Genomic DNA, 27,179 nt, shown 5'->3' with positions numbered 1-27,179 from the left:
AAGGAAATTAGGGAGTGTGTTTTCTCATGGGACTTTCTGCCATTGTCTTTATCAGTCATTATCTTATATTTATTCTACTGTCAGCTATTTTCTGCTGTCACATTTGAAAAAATGTTATCTTGGCCTTCAAATGTATGCACATTTAGTTATTTTTGTTGTAGTCATCCTGAGAGAAAAAAGCTATGCTCCCAATATTGATTTTGAAACGTGGCGCATCCAACGAACTGTCAAATACGGCATAGCCTTCACCAAAGTGGTCGGTTACAGCTATACACAGCACATTAAGTTTCGTGTCTAATCAAAATGCTTACTATAGAGAAGTTTCAGTTCTTCGAATCAGAATTGTATCTTTCTCTCATTTCGCAACAACTACCATGAAAAAGTTGCGTACACAAAAGGAGCAAACTGGCGCTGAAGCGAATATACTTAGGAAGATTACGAACACCACCACCAAATCATAAAAAGGAGAGGGAGAAGTAAACGTTGATTTTCGAAACAGTGCCCGAGCAGTGCCCGGTGTCACCCTGAGGTGGGAGGACTCCTTAGTCCAGGAACCCTCTGGCTTTTACTGCCCTCTTGGCCCTGGCGACGAGTTGTTGTTGCTCTTCCAGGTCCTCGAGGGTGAGCTTCGCCTCCCACGTTTCGGTTAAGTCTTCGTTCGTCCGTCCTGCTTCGTTATCAGTCGTGTGTTGTTGCAGATTACGTCTGGCAATACACTGCCATGCAAGAAGCAAGTGCGCCAGGGTGTCCGGTACGTTGCAAAGCGGGCACATAGAGCTATATCTCGTTGGGTAGAGACGGTGCATTAGGGCTTCATGTGTGTATGTGCTGCTTTGAAGGCGTCTCAGTATTAGGCTTTCCTCTTTTGTCAGTTTTGGGTGTGGTGGAGGGTATACTCGTCGCTCAAGCCTGTAATGCTGGAGTAACGACGAATAGGTGTTTTGAACAACTTCCGTCTCTTCAACGAGGGATCGGATGTCCTGTGGGCAGGGGGCAGCCAGGCTGACGTGCTCGCGGGAGGCGGCGTGGGCCGCTTCATTTCCCTGCAGAGCCTCGTGTCCTGGCGCCCATAATATACAAGTGTATGGGAGTGGAGTGCTTCGATGTTTCAAAATATTGATTGCATTGACTGAGATACGGCCCTTAGCGAAATTCCTACAAGCAGCTTGCGAGTCGGTGAAGATCACCGTGGTGTGTGTACTTGTGGTGGTTGCTAGAGCATTTGCCGATTCTTCTGCTGCGTCTGAATTGAGTGCGTTGACCGTGGCAAACGCTAATTCTCGGTTTTGAGAATCGACGACGCTGACAGCGTACGCGTTTCCATGCGGATACTTGGCCGCGTCAGTGTAGCGGGCGTCCGGGTCTTGCTTGAAATTTCGTTGAAGAGCGTCAGCTTTAGCCTTGCGCCCACTTTTGTGGAAAGTAGGATGCATGTTGCGTGGAATCGGTGCAATGGACAGCGACTCTCTAACTTACAGCGGGATGTGCTTTTTTCCGGTCTGCATCGGCGATGAACGTGTCGCTGTAGTTGAGGTACCGGAGCACCGACCTCCCGGTGGGCGTCAGCTTGAGCCTCTCCAGCTGGATGTTCTTTTGCGCTGCGGCGAGCTCTTGCCACGTGTTGTGGACGCCCATCTTTAGGAGGCGTGTGGTATAGGCCATTGGCGGAAGTCCCATGTCTACTTTAGTGGCCTTTCTTATCAGTGTATTAAGTTTTTTTTTTCTATTTCAGCTGTTTTCAAATTCAGGTACGGCGTGCCGTACGTAATGTGGCTGGTGAACAGAGCTTGCATTATAAGTAGCGTGTCGTACCCTCTGAGTTCGTTTCGTTGATTCGCGATCCTCTTGACGAGGTTCGTGAGTTGTGATAGTGTCACAAAGAGGAAATTTATGTAATAATAAGGATGGACTGAAGCATATTCATACGACACTCTCCCAATAATCTGATTTAAAACTCAAAGCTAGACGACATCGTAATTATGTCTGAAAATTGCAAAGCGCTAATGAATGTCCGGAAATATGCCGCTGTCATGAAAAGGAAAAGTAAATGATCGCTGCATACTGCTAGTTTCAACACATGCTTGGGGATCAAACTGGAAGGGTAACACAGCAGCTGTAGAAAAACTTGAGGACCACGCGGCCTGCTATGATGCAATAAAAATCATGGGAGTAGCATTAGGAGACTCGAGGGTGGCAGAATGACTGAAGGAACAAGCGGGCGTAGCACTTGTGCTAGCTGACATTAAGAGAAAGGCACGTACCTGGGTTTACCATGTCATGCGTAGAACGGACAACCATTGGAGACTAAGAACAACCAAATGGTTACCAAGGGCTGGAAAACGCAGTCTAAGAAGGCGGATAGATAGATGGATTGACAAAATTAATACGTTGGCAGGGATCAATTGGAATCATCTGGGTCAAGTTAAGGTAAACTGGATATCATTCGGAGAGCCATTTTACCTGTTGTAGACACACGTAGTCTGAGAACGATGATAATGATGATGACAATGAATGTCTGCCATGTTGTCGAAGCTGCCTTAACTATGCTTGTATGATCTTGTTTGTCGTTATCACACTGAATAATGATATTTATATCTTCAGCTTGTGCATAGTTATAGTGCGTTTAGGCGCTAGCTGGTATGGAAAGTTTCGAGATATGATGGCGAGAATAATATCAGCAGATACTGTTGCCCCTGAAAGTTGATGATAAGTTCCCGCTGTTTAATGCGACATCAACCAAAGTGGCATCCTGGGTAGTACGTGAGGAAGTGATAAGATCCTCGTGATCACCCAATTAAATACTTTTACGTTGATTAACGTAGAACCAACCTTGCTTGTTAAGTCCTTAGGACGTTTTTTTGCCTTCCTCTCTCATTTTGTTGCCTAATATTATATGTGGTGGAGTAAATGTTGAGTGAAAATTAGTTCTTTTTGCTGCAGTCAAGTCGTTTTTCTATTGTGCGAATGTCATTTTCATGTAACCGGGTATTGAGCTATCGTGCAGCGTTTTTGTCACCCGCACTGCCGCACACTCGTGTGACAGTGGCTGCTGTTGTCACCTTTTTTTTAGAAATGTCAGAACAAGGCCAGCGCTTAAATAACCCTGAATGTTTGGATGGCCTTCTATTTTCCCTTTACCTAACTAGGTAATCAAGCAACAGTGTGCCCTTGACAATCTGCCGTGCGGCAAACACGCACTTTTAAGTATACTATAGAAGCCATGATTTCAATGTCTTGCCTACAGGTCATTTTAGGTTACAGCGAGATAATGATGAAGACAGAAATGAAAAGCGCTGTAACTAAAAATGCATCCGTACCAACCGGCCCAACTTTCCATACTATTGTAATAATATCTACGGAGATAGAATTGCATGCCTAGTCTGTTCGTTGCCGAATCAAACGAAAAGAAAAATTCCTCGAAGGTTAAGGAGGGCATTTCAGAAATCTGTGTGATTCCCACATGATTAAACGTTGTACCGACAGCGCGCTTTGACAGTAGGATTAGAGAAACCCTTTAGCGATGTTAGTATGGAACTGTACCATTTAGGTTATTCAGACCAAGGGCTGAAAAAGTGGTGACCAAGATATAGGGTGAGAGGAAAAGTGACGCCGTGATTATGTGAGCTTGTGGGCCAATGCCATAATAAATATTCAACAATGAATGTAAACTTACAATGAATCTAGGACTGAAAAAGAAACAAACATATACTAAAGATAGAAAAAACAGAGGGCGATAAAGAAAGAGAAAGAACCAGAAAGAGGGAGGAAGAGATCGAAGGAGGAAGCTAGGAAAATGACAGGAAAGGAAGAACGAGAGAGAAAGGTAGGAACAGCGAGAAGAAAAAAAATACATGGAGAAAGAACAGCAAATAAAAAGACAAAAGGGAAAAGAAAACGTAAGGGTAGAGAGAGGGGGGAAGAAATTGTTAGAGATAGAGAAACAAGGAAGCCCAGGCAATTTCACACGTATTTCAACCTTGGCATTGCTAGTGCAAAGCTTGCTTATTGATTTGTTTTAAGATAACAAAGCATCACTGTGAATGCTGCAGTTACTGCAACACTTCATATTGCTGTTACAAAGTATTTTGATGGCTTAAGGGCAGCTGTATAAGATGTTTTCTCAGTTTGAATAATCGTGTGTGTGTTTTTTTTCTCTCGGTCAGAAGTAACCGAAATGTTTTTTCGTTAAAACTTGCGGACATTTGTTTCAAGTGAAATGTCATCGAACTTTCGAACTGTTCTGAAAATTAAAAAAGCTGCTTTTAAACTTCCGAATATCGTAATCTTATCATCAGAAAGTATTCAAACAGTATTCTATCTGTATTCGTACTTGATTCGGTGTCATGGCTATTCGATTAGCATTCCATTCGCCTCTAGGAATCACTGTTCTCACACCCCTATTTGAAATGTGTTTGATACGCGTATGTGGGCGTCTGTGGTTGGTTGGAAAATGGCGTCTGCGCTTATGTGCTCACGTCACGAATAGTTTATTCTACGGAGAAAATGTTAAACGTACGAGCAGATTGCTTGATATTTCTCGAAATTTATATAAATGCCCTACCTCTCTTTAAGTTTAAAGAAAACCATTGTACACATTTGCGTCTTTTTTGAGGAATCAAGGCATGTTAAATTTAGCATGAAAAACAGTTATGTCAGCGATATTTCAGAAGTGGCACATTGCAATACGTGTCCGGCTATTCAACAAAACTTTTTGTCTACCATTGCAAGGACCTCCGTGCTGAGGACGTTGTTCTTACATTCGCTGCGGACATTGTGCAATATTGTTAGCATCCCCACGCGAGTATTGCCGCTGTTCTCAGGGTCGTGTAGCGTGAAATTACAAAGAATATAAAGCGACCCACGCCGAGAACCGATAAACCATGTGCTTCCATGTAGGGCTGCGTCCTTCATTTATTGTTCATCTTACTACCTCAACGTATCTTACTACCTCGTTGGTAACTCATTTTATTTTGACATCAGCATGTTTTATTTGCATATATGCCGCCGAAAATCGGGTGACCCGTTTTCAGGTACAAACTTGCGGAACCAGTAGTACATTAAGCTTCACTTGACATTTCGCCCAAAAAGAACATTTCTTGTTGGATCTGTCATTCTCCTATCGCTCAAATGAAAACTCGCAAATGGTCCACCTGCTTGTGAGTCGCTTCTTCAGACACCTGAAAGATAATTTGGAAAGAACAATGCATGTAATCAACGTCAATAAGGTAAGCGTTGGATATATAGCCTCTACTGGATACAAGGCTCAACATCGCTCAATTATTGAGCCATGTTTGGCTAATCTTTCAAACATATTTAGTTCAGGGAATCTAGTAAAATAGTTTGACAAATACAAGGGAAGAAGCAGGATGGGTGAGCATCTCAAATTTTCCTTCCCTTGCTTCTGTCAAAACGGGGTAGAAGTTCAGGATAAAATGCAGTCTTGTCGAAATTAATATCTTTCCACATCAGATATCACTTAAAACGACTTTCGGCAAGGAGCCGCGGCTTTTACAAGGCAGCAAACAAAAATGCAAGGCCTTTTGGAGTACAACAGCACTTTCTGAAACGCTGACTGCAGCTACACCTCTTTTCAAGAATTTTTCCTATTGTTCCTGTAAAGTTTTTATGCTTAATTCCACCCATTATTGTAGCTGAACGTCCCTGAAGACGTTAGGACTAGTGGCTCGAATGATAGCATACCTAAACACCTTATAGGATTGGTCCTTCGTGACCAAGATATATGTTTTGGCGAGAGAGACACATCGTACTGTAGCATCGTTCTTCATTTGTTTTCGTGAGTCATGTTATTGTGGTAGTGCACTACTCACTGTGTAATCTGTACAAACTTAGAAAACTTTGACTGCAATGTATGTTTCATTACCGTGAAAAATGCGATTTTTTTCCTAACTTTCGTAAAAATCTTTTTGGCACTTTACGTGGTGTAATAGTTTATTGTGCGACAAGACGATAAGCCCTGCTTTACGAAAAGCACAACTTTTAACAATTTTCAGCTTTTGTGATTAACATGTGCAAGGCCTTCTCTGCTAAACTTTTGTAGATATACAGGTATATCAGATTGAACTCACATCGAAACAACCGGGGACAAGGAGCTCTAAAGCATCTAACTGGCACTTCAATGCAGCGTTGACCACGTCGGCAGACTTGTCGCTGCAAAGTAGAAAGCAGATAAAGTGGGCGTCCTCCTCTTCTATCAGTAGAAGGGATATCATTTTGCGAGATATAACACATATATTCTTGTGAATATCTTAGCAAGGCCTTTGCTTTAGAAAAGTACAATAAGTTGCAAGAGTAAGTGAAATAACTGTAAAATGTGTTACCTTCAAAAATTTTTTTACAGCACATTACTGGATTTCAAAGTTATTCTTTTCAAAGTTTAATGAGAAAATTAGGAGCAATTTGTCTCCTGTTAAGTGGGAATTAGAGCTAGGGATTGTGTATTCAGGTTGAATTATTAAACTACTGAGTGCAAAAAGTAAAAAAAAACAAATTGAATTGGCGAAGACGAGCGCAAACTTTCACAAAAATTTTCTTACAAAAGCACACAATTATATAACCAAAAGAAAAAATAATACCCCGTGCTCACCCGAGAACCAAACAAACAAATGAAGCGGAAGAAGGAATCGCAAAAAAACAGAAGTAACTACCCTAAAATACCACGTGCACGCGCCGAAGAATCCAAATAGGTCCGTTCTTTTTCCGATCAAAATTTGGATGGTTTATTTACACGAATTCTTTGAGCGGTACCGATGATGAATCCAGTGCATTCATTAGGGTGGGCAGCAAAAACGCGTTTGTTCAAACAATGAAGGACTGGAATTCATATTTGGTACTATGGGAAGCAAAGAAAAACATCCATCCTGATGTTTCACAGCGAAAGCTATAGTGAGATCACAACTCGGGTCACGCACTGTTGTCCGCCGCCGCCACTGCTGCCGCCACAGCCGGTGTCCGTAACCACATCACGTGAAATTTGAAAAAAAAATGCCTTGCACCAATGACACAGTGGGGCTTCCACCCGGGTGCACTGAATGCTAGCCTAGTATTCTACCGCTGAGCCGCGCCAGTGCTTGGGACTTGTCGGCCAGCTTGCCTTAGGCAGGCTTCATGTAGGAAAAGCGATCGCGTTAATACGACATATAAAGCGTTTTAAAACACAGAAAGAACAACCAGTCGTCGCACAATGCGAATAACATAACGAGTGGGTCGTCCAATGCCCCAATTAATTACAAAAGCTTGTTCTTGTTCAGCTAATAACTGTGGCGCATACCCACTTCAGGCATCATTCCTCATCGTCGTCTGTCACTGCATGAGCAAATGGCACACAATTCCTTGCAAGTGTTTAGAAAAACCCACGCTTCTCAGAAAAATTACGAAAGATAGCTTAGCAAATGCCGGTCTACTACCCTAAAATTTTTATTATTAAAGCCGTAGTGGGTATCAAGCAAGTGGGCTTGCAGCAGTTACCCAGTGAGTGTTTATAAAAGGCTCTGAAAGGCCGCTCTTCTAGCTTTCGCTGTGACTGTGCTGCGCCTTACGCGCAGGCCTGGCGGTTTTTTTTTTACTTTTACAATGTTCTTGTAGCGTCATGTTAAGACACCCGCAAGCAGGCCAACATACCTTTGTCCAAAAGACAACGGTATACAGTAAACGACTCTCATTGTACACTCAACAAACCTCTCAAGGTGCCTGATTTTGCAATGGCTCACGGGTCTTCCGACGTGTCTATTTCGGACATATAATTGAGACAGTTTATTCGGGGCGAGAAAATACGCAGACACACCCACGCTTTAGGCTAGCTTTCGGATGTCTTGTGAAATGTTGTGTTGATACGGTATCCCTGCAAGCTTCTTGCAATGTATAGCATCCCTGCAACCTTCTAGCAGTCATACGGTATCCCTGCAACGTTCTTGCGGTCATACCATATCTACATTCCTTATCAGTATGTTGCCTCGTGCTCGCGCGCACGAGCTCGAGACCACATTGAAAGTTAGTCGTGTATTCGAAGAAAAAGTGAAAAAAAAAATGTGCTCAAGTCCACCACGTGCGCGGACGATGGATGGTGTGCATCTTTTTGCCCTCTTTACAACTTCCTCACTGCGTACTCACTGGTATGAAGGGTGAAAGACAACATCTTCACCATGTGACATATCCTTGTAAGTAAGCTTCTATTGACGAATTCTTCAATATTCTGCGATATATAAATATCAATAGTTCTTTAGTGCAGCGACAAACTATCTGAAAGAAGGCATTAGACCCTTATTTGAAAATGTGTTGTTGGACACAATTGAAGTGGGACATCTCCAATGTATAGCATTTTCTAGCCCCCAAGTATCACTTTTTCAGAATTAACCCTTAAAATATATGATAAATAGTTGAATGCTCGGGATATACTCACACCACACCTAAGACCACCCAGGCCACCTCCAGGAAAACGCTGCGCATCAGACAGCATAACTGCAGGAGGCATTGAATTTGACTTCGCTGTATAAAAGAGCTAAATATCTAGAAAATAGTGCTTGTGTAATTGTGTATGTGAATGTGTAAGCAATAGTGTTATTATTGTATATGAATCAGTCATAGGGGCTGCTGCAAGATAATGATACTTCTCTACTTAGCAATAACCACTTCTTTTGCCTCAATTTCCCATTATTTGTAAAGTACTACCTAATCAATGACACGGCTCTTAGATTTTTTTTAAGGTCCTTAGGCCCGAAGGAAAGCCACACCAGTAGCATTACTTTCAAACGTTGTACTTCTAGACGTTGCAACCACCATCTTACATTGAAATTGTCAAAGACAGAGAGCAGTATATTATTCGACGATCACCAGAAATCTACTGTCCAGCACAATGCAGCTTCAAAGACATTTTAGTTCTTTCTTGTAGACATTACCCTGTTCCGAAAGGTTCCGAGAATAAGGTTCCGAGAATGAAGAGGTTCCGAGAATGAAGAGGTCACTTACAATCAATGTCGCCATTGAAAACCGCTTTCATGGCTCGTTTAATCTTTCGTAACAACGCTTTGAAACAAAGTGATGTATAAGAAAATTTAATTAGCATGTGTAATAAATAAAGATGAGTTTATTGTGGTTTGCTGATAAATTAATAGGGTGAATACAGAATTTGGGAAACGTCAGGCAGCTGTACAAGTGAAGGTGTCTTTAGTACACTAGTGCCATATTCAAATACGTAGAGAGATTCCCATGTAAGAAGCATACGCAATCACACTAATCAAGCGATTAAATTGCGATCACACCTATGTGATCAATAGCGTTGGTTTAGCATCATACGGTGAATTACGAAGCACATTACATCGGCTTTTAAAGCAGTCCATATTAGCATATCATAATATTTGACCCGTGAAACGCGGAAACGTGATTTCTATTTTACTCCGCGCTTTAAAAGCTCACCTGAAGACAGCAGAACAATGGCAAGGACGATGCACAACTTCTTCATGGTTCACCTCAGCTAGTGTATCTGAAGAACTGTCTAGGGACGACTCGAGTGCGAGTGATATTTATGCCGCGTGGTGGCCGGATATAATGCAGTCACGTGCACGGAAGTGTTGAACGTCCTGAAGCTCTTCTGATTGAATGCACCTAACGCATGGCGTCCGGGAAGTATTCCTCGTGTTTACCGGTGCAGCAAGGCTATGGCAATCTGTCGAGAAAGCGCGCTTCAAATAGGCGACGGGCACGAACAGGCTTGCGTGAGTGGTGTGCTGGTGTTAAATGGTCAGGTGTTTAGGTGGTATGCCCGTTGCGATGTTGCATGCACTGCGGAAAATCTGAAAGACATTATGCGCTTTGCGGTACTTGCCACACGTGTTAAAAAACTGCTATGCTCAAATAACTTTCCCCGATGGCTTCTTCTAAATGCATTGTTTTTACTTTCTACCTTGTACATGCATTGGTCGATTCCCCGATACATTTACGTGAATAGTCTTCAATTTCTACGTAGAGCGCATGTAGTCAGGCCTCAAGGTGTCCATTATTATGACCTATTGATACCCGCATGTTTATGTAACTGTCCGACATGGTAATAGTTGTCGTGCTAGGCTGTTGACCCGAAAATTGCGGGCTTGATCTCGGTCATTTGTGATAGTGTCGAAATTAGAAAGGTCTATGTAGTGTGTGATGTCAGTGCTCGTAAAAACACAACAGATGCTCAAAACTTCCTGAGCCCTGATTGATTGATATGTGGGGCTTAACGTCCCAAAACCACTATATGATTACGAGAGACGTCGTGGTGAAGGGCTCCGGAAATTGCGCCCACCTGGGGTTCTTTAACTTGCACTCAAATCTGAGCACACGGGCCTACAACATTTTCGCCTCCATCGGAATTGCTGCCGCCGAAGCCGGGATACGAACCCGTGACCTGCGGGTCAGCAGCCGAGTACCTTAGCCAATAGACCACCGCGACGGGGCCTTCCTGAGCCCTCCACAGTGGCTTAATTCATAACCATATCGAGTCTTCAGATGTAAAATCCCAGGTTTTATTATTATGTTTGTGTAATGATTCAAAAACTTCATTTCTTGCTTCCCGTATAGTGTTACAAGTACTCTCGAAATAAGTTGGTTTTTACTGTTAGTTGCATACATCTGATGGCTAGTTTTAAAAGTAATGTTCAATTTTTTGGTGCCAAACTTGACCAAATATGACAACGCAGGGGGAATACTGGGCAACTTGCCATCTTTTCGTATTCTCAGAAGCATAATGTTGTGTGCAACTTGAGTACGTTAACGCGTCAACTTCGAGATCGAAATGAAGCAATACTAAAACGACGTTGAGAATCAAGACCAACCCGTATATGTAGGCACTAGATCGCACATAAGCGTCACGTCACTCGTTGAAAGCAACGCTTCTCCTTCATTCAATAAATAAAAAATGAGAAAGACGAAATAACGATGAAGCATTCCAAAACCATTTCCAAATCAAGCAATATTCGTACGATACCCCCACAACTCCGCGACGCATTTACTCGAGCTCTCCCCGTGGGAAGACTGTTGTTACCTTTTCTTAATTTTTATCCCGAATATATATATTTATATTGAAAATAAATTAATGCTCGCTCAAGGTAGGCTATACGTGATATCACAGGAAGAAGACCTCCGTTATGCAATGAACTAAAAGAGGCCAAACAATGATGGTTATTGTAGATACGATACCAATGATGATGCAACTTGTGCCTGAAAAATTGTATCATGCGTAATGTTTGTCTAAGTGTAATTTCCATTCCCTCGTTTGAAGCAGGTTTGCAAACGTTAGCCTTCTGATTCTATTTTCTAACCACCGAAACCACTTACAAAATATGTTCATTGTTCGCACAGGACTTCTGTTACCGATGACAAAAAGTTGAATTAATGAGAAAACTGCCGTACCCTTGTCGGCACACAGGTAGTGTTGCGTTTAAAGTGCGAGAACCTGTCTTGTGCGAGAGAGGAGTCAAACAACATCAAAAGAACGTCAGGTAATCGATTCGTCAACGAGTGGGTTTGCTGAACATTTTATTCCGTGTAGGCAAATAAATGAGATGAAGCAAACCGACTCGGCACCAAACCAAATCATCACTATGCATCATTAGTTAATGTCGATTTATATTCAGACACTCTCATCCAATCTGGTGAAAGTTTACCACATGTGTACGTTGTCTTGGACGTGTCATTCAACTTACTTAAGCGATTGTTTCAATTTATTTTTAATGTCATTTGTAAATGAGACTTCTGAGAGAGAGCCAAAAAGTTCACACGCGCAAAATTTTAATTGGTTTCAGTTGTCGTCCCTTGCTTCTTTTCATTTGTTCTTTATTTCCCCCTTTGTTTCTGGGTTAGTGATGAAATGTCAGGACACAGACTGAGTAGATGTGTTAATAGTGCTTTATTCTTGCCTCATGTGAAAAGAACGTTTTTATTTAAAATATTTAAGAACATCTGTACGCGGCACCATCTATCGACGGCCGCAACATTGTCGTGCCATTGCTGAATGGGCCGTGGGCGAAAGAAATGCATATCTGATGAAAAAAGCTAGTCTCCAAAAACGACTTCAGGTTATACACAAGAAACCCACCGGAACATTTTATTAATATAAATGTATCCTACTGAAAATTATACAGGTGACTTCCCAGCACAGTTGAATACAGATCCCTAAAAACACCTGGGACCCCATTGTAAAGCACTACGCCGTGGCAAGCCATGCGTTGCCTTCTGCAAAGCTGTAGTTTCACTAGACCGTTCAGACAAGTCTCTCCTTTGTAGAACTGGGAACCATCTTTTGTATCTATCATTTTTGGTCAGATATCAGTTTTAGCGCATATTAGCCATTTAGTTACGGCCGGCTACCGCTGTCACCGAAGAGCGATGGCGCTACGTGTGCACACGTCCTCAAACATTGGTCATGCTGATGGTAGAGGCGTTGCATCATGAAGTTTACTTATTCGACCCGTGTTCTATGACGTGGCTGCGCGGCATAGCGTCATTCACTACAGGAGAGGCCACCGTCTGGATTCAAATACCTGCAAGAATTAAAAAACAAAAACAAAGGTCACACTGAATAATGACGTGATCACTTCAATCCGCAGGACACATATAATGAAAGGTAAACTTTCAATGACTCGTGTGTGTACATTGAATAGGAAAATACATCATATAGCAAGAAACGTTTCCGATATGCAAGCACGCTACAAATAATTGGTCGTAATACAAGAAAAATAGTGATTAAGCCACTCCGACAAAATTCAAAAGTCACAGGAAAAGACTACTAGAAGAACTCATATGAAAGTTGGACTTAAACTTGTCACTTGCGGTGATTCTTTCATTTGGCGCAATCGCATTTGATTTTAGCCACAGGAGCGTTTTCATCGCTGTTACAAGCTTTTTATGAGAGTCTAAATATTTTGTGCATCAACGTTTCTTTTATCTTTTACCTTTCTTGTGTGTTTATTATGTCATCCTTTTCAAATGTTTTTTTTCGTTTTAAAATCCTAAAACTTTAAAATATTACCTGTAATACCTAATAAATTCAGTCATTTCGTTCAAGAAGTGAATTAGTTTAAAAAGCAAGGCACCGCCCGATTCATGGCCATCTCCCCCTAGGTGGGTTGCGCCAAGTTGTTGAGGATCTAACCAACAAACCAGCCTGCTTTCGTGTGCTGTATATGCATTGAAAATATATTGGAGCCCTTCTTGCTGCACTGCTCATAATTATAGCAATTGCAGTCCTAATTAAAATATTGTAACAAATCCCTTACGCGATAACGTTTACCGATGGGGCAACTATTCGAGCTCTTCTTAAAATAAGAAGCTCCAGAACTCACTTTATGGTGTGTTTTAGTCTATGATGTAAAACCTAATTATTGTGAAGCTAATGCGTTATTCGCAGATGCAGATTTTGTTCCATCCGAATTTCTATTATGAATCCAAAATCTTAATCTGCTCAAATATTGCGCTTGCTATCACACAAAAAGCGATTAACTACATTCTATGGTCAGGGCGACGTAATAAATATCAAAACATTTTTTTCTAAGAGTAATCTAGGTCGACTTATACACATGGGCTGTCTACACACGCCTGTTCACGATAGGAAAATAGCAGACTTGAGATGCTTACAAACTAGTTACACAACAAACATTCGGAGATCACTCACATCGAAACCTCCTCAAGCATGGAGGCCTTCGGCACGGAAATCTTGTCTCGATGCAACGCTCACCATAACGGCAAAATCGGCCCTGTTAAGTGAAACAAGAAAAACGTCAATATGATCTGAATGCACTTTGAAATTAAATGTAACAATTCACACAAACATCATTTTGTTGGTGTCAGAATTTCCCTGTTACGGCACCCTGCTTTTGGATGATTACAGATTCATGTTTTCCCACAGCGATCATGCAGATTGAAATACTTTGTACTATTCAAGGCACCTTACGCATGGTTAATACTACTTACGTTACATATATGTTGACGAACTCTGTGAACTATGCCACCTCCCGGAAACCTTTGGGAGTTTACCACCATCGCTGCAAGCGGAAAACAAACACACTAAGCACACCTGCTAAATATTGCATGATATAATAATATTACAGAAAGATAAGTAACAACATCCATAAAAACAAATTTTCGGACTTGCAGCAATCCACACTTTGCAAATATGAATGCGCTGTTGGTTTCCACCAAGTTTATTTTTGCCCTCATTTTACCGAGCATTTGCTAATAAACTCTGTGAATCTTTAACAAAGAACAGTACAGTCCCAACAGATTAAAACTAGCATCTTCTTTTATGTATCACAAAGACTGCAGTACATCAGGTCTTGAGGTACCCGTCTGATGTCACCACGAATATAGCCGCTGCGTATCACATATACTCTGATCAATGGTTCGAGTAAAGCTGAAAATGGGTGAAGTGAAAGTACGTGCACAACTTAACCCTGAATTTTCGTATTTCTCTACATCATTGTCAATCACACCGATATGCTTGCGCTCTGTGCACTCAAACGTACTGAAACAATAAACTAGTAAAACAAACGTGGTTATCACTCACTATATGCAACGTCACATAATAGAACCGTTTTCCCGTAAAAGGCATTGAAGGAACTCCGAACATCCGAGCTGAGTGACAGTCAAACTCGGGGCTTCATCATACATTTTGAAATGACCTGATATGAAATTGAAAAAGGCGCCAACTGCTGGGGACAATGGTACTTCTTATGTGACGTTGGTCCTAGCTAATCACGTGCACAGGTAATGGTATAGAGGCAGGTCATGAGAAAGTGAAGCTATACGTTTAGGTTTGGAAAGGTTGGATTAACAGTTATCAACGCGACCTTCCTAGTTAACTACCAACGCTACAGAGTCAGTTGGGTGGCGTGCAAAATACACACTGTATTTCAAGATGGCTAATCTATCCATTAAGCTAGGCTTGATATTATCCTTGAGTGTCCACTTTGGGAACTTCGTCCTTCCTGTCTAACCAAATTGTCAACAAGTGCAGGTTCTTTGTGTCTGCGTAGATATTACAGGGTTAAGGTGCTAACCCCGCAAGTGCATGTACCGTGCACAATTGTCATGAGAGCTCTTTTATCTTTCACGACAGCTGCTGCTTGTGCAGTGGCCATTGCATGTGCACTACTGCATACAAATCACTGAATTCTTGTCATCAGAGAATCTGACATGTCTACAGGGGGCTTACCTGAAAAAAGCAGAAGCGCCGCAAGCACGACGGCAGTGTTCTTCATAGTTTGGGTTGCATCTGTTTGAGACAGCGATCCGCCGACACCGAAGAAGGTCCTTTTATGCGGAACCACTACACAGCCGGAACTCACGTCCTCTACGTGTCTCGGAAGTCACTCGCGCGAAGCCTCGGGAGCTCGAAATGTAAACACGACTCTTCACACTTCGTGAGCGTCGTTCATTCATCTTCTTCCACGAGACCTTTCTAGCGTGCCTGTCACACATTGTCTAAACGAAAAAAACCCGTAGACATGTGTAAGGATGAAGAGCATGTACGAAGGTTCTAAATAACAAGGACATGCATCGTTGTACCGATGAGTCACAAGGTGGTGTGTGCGAAGCGAGGTGGTATAGCACGGCAAGTCATGTTGGAGAAATCAATTATAAAGCTCTCATGTATCTACCGCATACTACAGCGTGCGAAACAGGCCCTGTTTTATGTTTCGCAACGTCATACTATCGTTATCATAAGGTGCAAACACTGTTTCCATAAAACACAGACACACTTAGCCGATATCTAGCTCACACAGTGGGATGAAAGTATCTTCAACATTAATAAAGCCTAAGCACTCCTTACAAATGTTTAACCAGCAAAAGATGAAACGCACGGCTCCGGTGTTTAGCAGTGGTATCAGTCCAACGCTGCACTGAAGCCTTTCACAATTATTGATCACATGTTCGCCCTTTTTAAAGAGATTAGACACACTTTTTGCTTGGGTTTAGCACAGTGCTCATTTCACATAGTGCGCTTTGTGCCTCACATGATTCCGGCCATGAAGGAGGGTAACGGCTGGTTGATTGCGTTTTGCAATGCGTTATTCACAGTGGCTGTTCTCGAACCACAGGCGGTCACAGACGTCGCAGCCAAAGCCAAAGTGCCGCTGGAGAAATTGCCGCCGAAAGCAGGCGCTCGCTCCGGTGAATGCGCTTCTACAAACATCGTGTTAATGCTGTTCTGCCCGAAACGCCGCTTCTTCAGCGTGGCAATGATGCAAGATTTTACACTACAAGCTGTCTTGGCGGCGTGGTTCACACGATCCGCCCGCCACCCGCGCTTGCATTCGTGTTCGTGATTTAGCACGGATTTGAAGGCTGCTGGATCATCGGTACGCAGCTCCTGCCAGCACTCGGCCTCCCGGGCCTGTTCTTTTGCCCGGACTGCACAATCTGCACGGTGCATGCGAGCTCTCTCACGGTTCCGTTGTCCGCACTCCGTTGTCCGTTGTCCGCAAGTTGTCCGTTGTCCACAAGTTGTCCGAGCCCTAACCATGTGTTTAGAAAAAAGTGGTCAACGATTTAGAGTACTTAGTACTCTACTATGAAATAGCATATGGCCATCCCATGGACCTCATACTTGATGAGGTCCATTTTAATGGCCATGTGGAAGTTTTCAGTAGGAAGTGATGCGCTTGTGCTTGACGCCATGGAAGCTACGGGATGGACGTCGTCTATCACAACGCAGCCAATGGCGTTCGTGCCTAAGTACGATGCTGAAAATGACGTAACTGATAGCACAGCCAATGAAGACCACTCGCGACACCAATGCCGAATGCTTTTATATGCAAATGCATTTCTTAGCCGAGCTACGTCAGGCGTCCGGCGGCGTCCACGCACCGGCAGGTGTTATCTCTCCACTCTCACTCCCTCTACCATAGAAACAGCATCGAGGGCATGCGCTTGTCCTCGCCCCTAGCAACCAAAGCAGGTGGTGCGGGTGAAGTAGCGGAGAGTGCATAGAGAGGAGAAACGCGCTCTGGCGAGTGAGGGTGCTCGCATCGCGGCAGCTAAGCGGAGCTCCAATGTGTGTGGAGGCAGTGTAGGAGAGGGTAGGGGGATTGCTTCGCCACTCCCTCTCCCATCATTCGCAATCTCTCCTCTCTATGCCGCACTTTCCCATCGGCTAGCTCGTACGTATGGAGTGAAGTGCGTGCCTCTTTCTCGACCATTCACTGGCTGATAAGTGTGTGAATAAATGTTTACGATACAAATACTCGAATCGCCAATAATTTACGTTATTGAAATTACTAAGCCGTGTACTCTCGGCGCACGAATGCATTTCTTCACAATTTCCTTCGGGGAGGTGCACGAGGGCATTTTTTTTTCATTTCTCCTAGCCATATATCGTTTTCGCTGTGTAAATACACTCCTCTTCACTAAGTGAATGATGACGAGTTGGTGAAGCTAAGGTCCATAATGTCTACGAAGTATCCCACAAGTATAAAGGATAGACGGATGCATGGACGGACGAATGGGTGGTGCAGTTGATTGTGTATTGTGCTGTGATATGCTTGATTGATATACACATATAAAGTCTGTTTTTTTTTTACAGATGCTCTCGTTTTTTCCTGTGTGTTCAGTTCCGCTTCCTGTTTCACGAAGCATCATGGACGTGGACGACAAGGCTCGGCCCTAAGAGGATTCGCCTTCAAAAAATTACTGGATGAATGAGTTTCTTTGGTGCGAAATTAGAGCCTTTTGTGAACTGTGCAAGCCGTAGGGGGTTCTGTATGTTTTTCGCATAAATAGTCTTCATACTTCCTCCAATGTTAACAGGCAATATAGTCTTCGTGACGAAAATAATTTTTGAAAGCTATTATTAGTTCGGAGAATACAACCTGAAGATTGATTGATATGTGGGGTTTAACCTCCCAAAACCACCATTTGATTATGAAGGACACCGTATAGTGGAAAGCTCCGGAAATTTTGACCGCCTCGGGTTCTTTAACGTGCACCCAAATCTGGGCACACGGGCCTACAACATTTCCGCCTCCATCGAAAATGCAGCCGCCGCAGCCGGGATTTGATCCCGCGACCTGTGGGTCAGCAGCCAAGTACCTTAGCCACTAGACCACCACGGCGGGGTAGATGCGACCTGAAGAAGCACTTGCTGTAATTGTCTTTTATGAAAATGTTAGTGAATTCACTTTAGTTTTCAGTTACTTCCAAAGTTTTTCGATTACTTTTTGATGGCCCTACGAATATTGACGCAGAAATTCTCAAATTTACCGAATGATGCGATTGTGTACATTCCTTGTATAAGGAGTCAAACACGCGGAATGTAAGAAAGACATGGCGTAGATGCGGCTAATGAGTGTATGTGTATTTTACCTTTTTAGAGTATATAAGATCGCAAAACATGAGAGCAAGAAACTTTACGAAAAGTATGACCCACTTAGCACACGTGTGACATATCGCAACCGAGAAATAACTTTCTTAGGGCGCGTTAGACGTGGGCAGCTCATGAAATCTTTGCCTGTGCTCCGATTACTGAATACAACGAAGTTAACAGCCTTGCTATGATGGCGTGAAATTTCTATTCGTTTCGTTGCAAAAGAATTCCAGGCATACACCGTCTATCTTCACGAAATAATTATTCATCACGTTGGTAGCCGCCTTACGCAAACAACTCAGTCGACACCCACACAGGAGAAGGTAACTTCTTCAGAAGCCTCATGATGGCTGAGGATTCGTCCCCATTTGAAGTTTTCGTTTTATATTATTCGGCATTCTCGCCTACCATTGAACAAGGAGGAAAGAGTATTTTATTGTTTTTTTAGATGGCTGCGTCTGTGCCGGCGAAAGATGGAAAGATGAAACCTGTGCTCACGTTAACGCTGTCGCCGTTAGTAGAATTAACCAGAAAGCGATAAACATGTATGTGAGCATCGCTTCTTTTGAATTGGAAACATTTGTTAGTGAACTTCAGTAACGTTGACCGTATCTGTCTATCTACTGTTCTATCTAGCCGCCTACGACATTTAACTCTCTTCGCCATTTCGATAATGGTACTTATACCTAAACTAGTATGACATACCATGACAGTACGACGAGCATAAGTGACTAGTCATAACATAAAAATGTTGGCAGAGCCCACGAGCGGTGAGAATAGATGATATGCGAAGCACGAATCGGGAGGGTAGACATTTTACTTTGAAATCAGCACAACGCTGACAGGTTGATATAAAGTATTCGTACATGACTGCCACGTCATAAATATCTTGTTTGAGCGTCTCAATTACCATCGTCGTCTATTCACGCTACATAATACCAAATTTGGTATATTTGAAGCTAGCGAAGCGGCCGCGAGTGTGCTATGAGCGTAGCATGTAGTCATGTTTTACATGACACGCATATCACGATCATCATGATTGCACTGTCGTTCGCCTTCGTCATTCATTCACGCCACGTATTACTAAATTGGGTACATGTGAAGCTAGCAAAACGGCTGGGAGCACATCATGAGCGTAGCATGTAGTCATGTTTTACATGACACGCATATCATGGTTATTATGTTTGGACGTGTCGTTTACTTTCGTCGTTCATTCACATTACGTAATGACAAATTTGGTATATGTGAAGCTTGCGAAATGGCGTCGAGTGCATTATGAGCGCAGTATGTTGTCATGTGCTGACATGACACACATTTCATGATTAATATGTTTCACCAAACATATACCTTCATCATTTATTGACGTCCTGTAATACCAAAGCTGTTGTATGTGGAGCTAGCGAAACAACCGTGAGTGCATCATGAGCGTGGCATGTAGTCATGTTCTTACATGAAAAGCATGTCATGATTTCATCGTGAGGACCCTTCACTCATGTTCGCCATGCGGTCATGTCATACCATAACAGTTTTGTGAGTACATTATTTGTGTTTTGTGCGGCCGCTCCCAGGTGGCGCAAACGTCAGCTAATTCCCAAGAAATGGGCCAACTGCGTGCCCAAAATTTTGAACGCATTTTCGCAACTCGTGTAATTTAGTAATTCTCGCACGGAATGCCGTGCGGCAACGTGCGCGAACTCACGAGATTGCAGGTTCCCAACCAGAAAAAAAAAAGATGCGTGGCTCATTGAAAAAAAAAAGCTTGTCCAAACACACAACAAGTGGATACGAATTTTATGCTATGAAACCAGCGACTTCTTTACAATTACACGCCCGGTGCTGTCGATTTTGCTCCGTAGCACACGACACACAGCGTTGTAGAAGGCACGGAGTTATTTTTCTCTCACGATCCGGCATGTGCTTTAGCATTTCCATCATTAAAATTTTAACAAAACACTCGTCACAATACACAAACCTTAATTATAACGAGAAATACGTGTTTTAGATGTAGTCACAATTTTTTGAGCGGAAGTATTTCTTTATAGCGGAGAAAATTGGCTGCTTCTGAAGTTGTACCCGGCTATACATGTTACGCTCATAGCGGGGTCGCGGCCGTTTCGCTAGCTCCACATGTACCAAATTAGGTATCACGTCTCGTGAATAGACGACAAAGGTAAATGACACGTCCAAACATGATAATCATAAAATACTTGTCATTTAAAACATGACTACATGCTATGCTCATAGCGCGGTCACGGCTGTTTCACCAGCTTCACATATACTAAATTTGCTATCACGTGACGTGAATAGAGGACAAAAGTGAATGACACGTCAAAACATCATAATCATGACTTGCTTGTCATCTAAAACATAACTACTTGCTACGCTCATAGCGTGCTCACGGTCGTTTTGCTGGCTTCACATATACCAAGATTGGCATTACGTGCCGTGAATGGAGGACGAAAACAAATCCCATGCGCAAACATGATAATCATAGTGTGCAAGTCATGTACGGCATAATTTACGTCCGCCTCGTAACGTTGCGCTGATTTTCAAGTGACATGTTGATCTTCCTCCTTCGTGCTTCGCATATTATCGATTCCCACTATACGTGGGATCTGCCAATTTTTCGTTCGAAAGACGAAAGGCGAAAACGAGAGAGAAAGAGAGGCAGAGAGAGGGGTCATTAGCCACCCTCGAGTGCTTTGAAGACGCTGCTGCTACGTAGCCTACGCAGTCACCCCTGAAGAAGGAACCAAGTTGGTTTCGAAACGTCGGGTCTCTTAAAAACTTATGGTTGGGGCCTATATCATCTACCCGAAAGACGAATGCATGCGCTTCCTCTGTTATACCTTTTAACGCTTGTGCGTCTTTTCCTATAATTCTGAACACTTTATAATGTAGCGTGGCAGGCTCTTTAGATCAACTATAGCAGAAGTGTCCGCCTTGGTGGAACAGCGGCTAGAGGTGTCGGCTGCTTACCAGAAGGTCGCGGGTTCGATCCCAGCTGTGGAAGTCGCATTTCGATGGAGTTGAAATGGTAGAGGCCCGTATACTGGTTGATGTGAAAGAACGTCAAAGAACACCAAATTGTCCAAATCTTCGGAGCCCTCCGCTACGGCATGTGTCATTATCATATGGTTTTCGACATAAAATCGTACATATTGTATTATTATTATTATTATTATTATTATTATTATTATTATTATTATTATTATTATTATTATTATTATTATTATTATTATTATTATTATTATTATTATTATTATTATTATTGCAGTAGTAGAATACAACATATGCACGAGATCACACAACACAGCACTTCGTCCTTTATGTGAGGAACCTTCATGCAAAAAGTCGTTGTGCGTATAATTCCAAAAAAAACTTTGTGCAATACGTATAGCACGTCCACGCGGCTGTTTACTCCGCTCCTAATGTCACGTAGCATGAATGTAACGTATCATATAAGGCTGCTGGTGCCGATGAGAGTAAAATTTTGCGCAAACAGCGTGGCGTCCTTGCTTTATTGGGTCATTCATACTCAAGCGTTACCTGATTGTCTATTGACATCACCAAGTTTTCTTTATATACATGCCCCCAAAGCTCAGGTGACCCGTCCTAATTAGAAACATACAGAACAAGGACAAGGTTGTGTCTTAATGGTTAGTGCGGTAAAAAGAAAGCCTTTCTGGTCGTATCGGTCGTTCTTCTTTCCAGCGAATGGAATCTTGTACCACTGGGTTTCGAATGAATGGATGTGTTCAGCTTGTTAGCCTCTTCTTTTATAGACACCTGAAAGTTGAATAAAAAAACAATACATAAAACTAGCGTCACAAAATAAAGCCTAATACAATGCTCAAAATCGCATTATAATAGGCTGTTTGGGGGCTAATTTTTGTACATGCTTAATGTGGGAAAATCTATCGAACCAATTTGACAGAGATTAGGGAGGACGGGTAAAAATCTGGAATATCTTGTTCCTTGTGTCAAAACAGGGTAGTAATTTAGGAGAAAAATGAGGGCTCAACGAGGTATATGAATTTGCACAGGTGGCATCGCTTGACCAGTTATTTCTGCAGGTAGTCTGCTTTTCTGCGAGGCAGCAACTTCGAAAGGGCTTATTGAAACGTCTGCTCCTGCGAAATCTCTGTTCAAAAAGGTTTTAGCTAGTTTCTGTCATATTTTGAAACGCCATAGTCCCTTTTAATCAATAGTTTTCAATTTGAAAAGCAAGAACTGGCCGTACATTTTGAGACTAATTGAGTATCTTCCTTAAGCGGTGATTGTCCTGCCAGCTCCAAAGCTAGCAACATTTCTTAGGGGTTGTCCCTATAGAAAAGTCACTTCAGAATCAGCTATATACAGTCATAAGAACACATGTGCATTTCTAAACGTAGGACCAGTTTCGTTTTTATTGTAATATTACAAACCATGGACTAAATGTGCTTTTGGAGTTGGTTTTATTCTAATATTCTCACACACCCTTCCACGTCTCTGCCAAATATGCTTACCTTTATTTTTATACCTAATTGCACCACTTAAACATCGTTCAAGTTTCCATCAGTCATGAAAAGTAGCTGTAAGCGGAAAAAAAATTGCTGGACTCTTAAGCTTTGGCTTTAAAATTTGCTGGCCCTAGTATACGTGCTTTAAACACTCTTTGCACGAAATCTTTGCGAACTTGTTATGCACCCACTGTATACGTGTCCTTGAGGGAATAGGCGCTGTAACGTGTGTGCCTTTGTATGACCGGCTTTAAGCCATGAAGTCATTATGATGTTCACGTGCTCTGAATACGCATTATTACTGCAATATATCATGGCGTATCGTGAAGCATGTACGCAGGGCGCATGCGTTTGTTAAGCATGAAAGTTACTTTCAATCCATTTTCAAGCAGAAGTTATTTTCATTGCGTTCACAAACAGCGACGTTGCTGTGTGTAGCGTTACTGCTTGCCACGCAGATGTCCCGAAATTTATCCTCACTATGACCGAAGATTTCTTATATTAATATTAATAGCATCGTTCTGAATTTTTCAGTTATGCACGTATAGATGATTTTTCGCTCACAACCAACGGCGTTGGCGCCGACACCGACGCCGGAGTATCTGTGAAACGAGCTCTTTAACGCTGTAGCGTTAAAAGCACACCTAATGAGATATATTTTAGTCCCCTTCTCCATCCATATAAAAAATTTTATGCCAGCGGCATATAGAAGCCGGCAAAAATCTCACTTATTCTAATAAAGCCTCCCGCTCTCTCTTAATCTACTTGATCCTTACATACCAGCCACACTACCATGCAGAAAATTTCTCGCACAAGAATTATTCCTTGGGAGGACAAATGCATCATGATGTAACGTCGTCTGGAATTTATTTCTGTGCCTAATATCATCGTTGTCGAGCTTAACTTCTCACTGGCAAATTTATTTTCAATAAATCTCTCATGAACTTTACGCGGTGTAATCGTCACTGAGTGACAAAAAGGAGAAACCCTGCAAGGCCTCCTCTAATAAGCATTTTTGGTTAAATGTCTGAAGTTTGAACTCACATTGTGGCGCCTTCCGGCAGGGTGGTTTGGTGCACTGAACGTATCTCTCCTCGCACACTTCATCACTGTCACAGACTTCTCCCTGCGAATTGAAAAGCAGATAAAATTGGTGTCGCCATCTGCTCACAACAAAAGTGATATTCACTACCGAAATACAACGCACATTTCATTTTTTAAGTCCTTGTATATTCTGTACTTGAAAGGGGAAAAATAATCGCATGCAAATAATAAGCGAATTAACTCCTAAATGCGCTAAGTTCACAAAACTAGCTCACGAGAAATTACTATGTGGCTGCATAATTCATCTTCGCATTTTTCTCAGTATTGTCAGTGCCTATTGGGTATTGGATATTTATGAACGAGAGGAAGAAAGGGGGTATTGTGCAGAAACTAATTATTGCGCAGCCCCCTTTTCATATGTTCCGGTCATGCATAATTGACAGCATGCCGAGCGCGACAAGCTCGAATTCATGCTCACAAAAATCACCAAGTGGACCCTCGCAACCCCGTTTACGCAGCTTACCTAGCACCTGCTCCAGCTGGGAGTGCACAATATCCTGCTGGAGATTGCCGAAGCGCCGGAGCAGGCCCAGGTGGCACGCTATTGACCTACATCATCACCGACGTGAGCGAGTACATACGCCACTGCGATACTTGCCAGCGCTGCAAGAAACCGAAGACCAAACGATTTGGTTCCTTGGAGTCTTTTCCACCAGCGGAACAACCGTTTGATCTTCTGACCATGGACACTATCGGAGGTTTTGGCAACTACGGCCAATCCAAAAGATTCATTTACTTAGCCGTTGATCATGCCACCCGTTATGTCTGGGCTTTCGCACACAAGAATGAGACTTGCGACGCGTACATCTCTTGCCTGAAGAGTATCTTTGCTCCTGGAAAGCCGCGGAAGTTCATTTCCGACTACGGCACAGGATTCACTGCCGGCAAATTTAAGCAGTTCCTCAAGCACAGCAATATTCATCAACTTTTAACAAGCTCACAACGCCCGCAGTGTAATGACCTAAACGAGCGCACTAATCAGACGATCGTTACTCTCCTCCGATGCAAGATCAACGACGAACCCCGAAAACCGTGGCCGCGTCTCCTCTTGGACGTTGTCGACGAGCACAATAGAACACCTCACGAAGTCACAGGCTACCCACCCTGCTTTCTTATGCATGGCACACCATCGTATCCCTATCTTCTTTCAGGCGTTACCGGACATCTGCAGGAAGCTCTTACAAACGCAGTCCTTAATTCAGTGGCATATCACGAGAAAAAAAAAGATCATATATGACAAGAAGTTCCTTCCATTAGAGCTTCAAGTGGGAGCCTTTGTTCTATATGAAACACCCTGGCACTCGAACCGCGGCAAACTCAGCGCAATCATGGAAGGACCCTATACGATCATACGCAAGATTTCGGCAGTTAACTACGAGATCGACCGCAGCGTGGCCCCACTCGGTCGCCAGACTGACATCGTTCTTGTCGGGAGACTTAAACGATATCCTCCGCTCCTGCATCTACGTCTCTCTCGGGGAAGGGGGGAAGCGTGTGACGAACCACATGAGAACGGTGTGGTGGAATGGTAGAGAAGGAGGAAGACGAAGACAAATAAATGGTTCATCGTACAGCCATCACGTCTCCTGCGTCACATATATATATATATATATATATATATATATATATATATATATATATATATATATATATATATATATATATATATATATCGTCTTGCGGTAGCTAGCCCTACCGCAAAACAAAATATGGCTAGCTAGTGTAGCGTGACATGACTGACGCGTGTATTTATTTTTAGCAGCCAAGTCCTGCCTTGCGACATGAAACCTTCACATTTTTGATAAATTTCAGAATGCGCTAAATATACTTACACCGCATTTAGTGCCTCCTCCGCCTCCACGCTGAGCATCCGCCAGCATAGCTGCATAGAAAATGCATGAAATTCCTTTTGACAGTGTAATAACAATAAATATGTATATAACAGTGTCGTATAAGTAATTCTTATTTGCGACTCCAGATTGCCGTACGCCTGTGCTAGCCAATAAGCGTATATTTCACCTGTACTTGACAACTCCTAACGTACCGCCTAATCAATAACGTGGGTAGACTAATTTTTGGTATAATAAAGCTGCTCGAATACCAAGCAAGTCCCTTCGTAAACAATAACTTTGCTCTGATATGTTCTGCTTGTATATTTCGCAACAAATGCGCAGGTTTCATAATAAAGAGTTGTGCAAATTTTGCAGTGCAATCACCAGAAAGCTAGATCAAGACCTCTGCCAAGGCCAGAAATGTATTGTTCGGAACGACGCAATGTCAATAGCACTTCATTTCTTTCTTGTAGGAACTACCACCTCGGGTACATTTCAGAAAATAAGCTAAACTCTTCTAAATAAAATGGCAGTTACAAAACCACATAGCCTTTGAACGCAATTGTCGAGGCTCGTTTAACCTTTATCAGTGGCATGCTCAGATAAAATTATGCTGAAGAGACTGTTTTACACACGACGTCCTTCTTGTGTCCTGAGCATTGTTGCGTCATATATTCGCATCATGATTAATGTATGAAGTTGAAAACCTCAGGCGGCCCAGAAGTGGATGCATCGTCATTAATTGTGACGTATCTATGCACGTAAAAAGATGCTCCCGTAGTATGAAGCTTCCGCACTGCTCAAGCAATCTACTTCATGTAAGGGCGTGCATGATGAATACGACTGTTTTAACACTAGGCGATGTACTACAGCGCATGCTGTTAAGTATAAGAAAGAAAATCATATTAAAAAAATAAGAAAATCGATATTAGTGTATTGAGAAAATCGACATGGGGACGCAAGCTCTGCGTTATTGTGCGTGAACACATACTCACCTGAGCACAGCAGAACAACGGCAAGGACGACGCACAACCTCTTCATGGTTTATCGCTGCTGGTGGCTATGAGCTATCCTCTGGCGACAAAGCCAGTGCGAGTTCTATTTATTACGCGTGCAGACCGCACACACTTTGCAGTCACGTACGTGAATTCATTAATCATCCAGAAGCGCTTCGGGGTATTTTATTCAATTATAAGTAGCAAATAACGTCTGCGGAATCTTCCTTGTGTTGTTATGATGACCATCACCGGCCTTGAAAACTATCTGGTAGATTCGAAACAAGCGATTGTTTGTGGATGCATTCCAAGTGGGGAAGGCATCTTAAACACGCCGATTGCCTCGCAAGAAGCTCTAAAAAAGCTGTCAGCGGACCGGTTCTGTGCAGAACCGAAA

At 42.6% G+C, this 27,179-nt stretch overlaps 1 protein-coding gene and 1 long non-coding RNA gene across 2 annotated transcripts in view; one reads left to right on the top strand and one right to left on the bottom strand.

The window, feature by feature from the left end:
- Positions 1 to 17,822, top strand: part of LOC142790001 (uncharacterized) — a 60,699-nt gene extending 42,877 nt beyond the window's left edge. The window contains exon 3 of the long non-coding RNA XR_012889350.1: positions 17,570 to 17,822. This is a non-coding gene — a long non-coding RNA (uncharacterized LOC142790001). The remainder of the gene's footprint in view (positions 1 to 17,569) is intronic.
- LOC142790000 (uncharacterized) lies at positions 4,964 to 9,522 on the bottom strand. The gene is made up of 4 exons (XM_075885029.1): positions 9,430 to 9,522; positions 8,417 to 8,475; positions 6,087 to 6,168; positions 4,964 to 5,177 (listed from the first exon to the last, which is right to left on the bottom strand). The coding sequence occupies exons 1-4, from the start codon at positions 9,473 to 9,475 to the stop codon at positions 5,170 to 5,172; spliced, it is 195 nt and encodes a 64-aa protein (XP_075741144.1). The 5' UTR covers positions 9,476 to 9,522; the 3' UTR covers positions 4,964 to 5,169.
- Positions 17,823 to 27,179: the final 9,357 nt, after the last annotated feature.

This window comes from Rhipicephalus microplus, unplaced genomic scaffold (genome assembly GCF_043290135.1).
Source record: "Rhipicephalus microplus isolate Deutch F79 unplaced genomic scaffold, USDA_Rmic scaffold_63, whole genome shotgun sequence".
Lineage (NCBI taxonomy): Eukaryota > Metazoa > Arthropoda > Arachnida > Ixodida > Ixodidae > Rhipicephalus > Rhipicephalus microplus.
The sequence above is the reverse complement of the archived record's forward strand: the minus strand, read 5'-3'. Positions and strand labels throughout refer to the sequence as shown.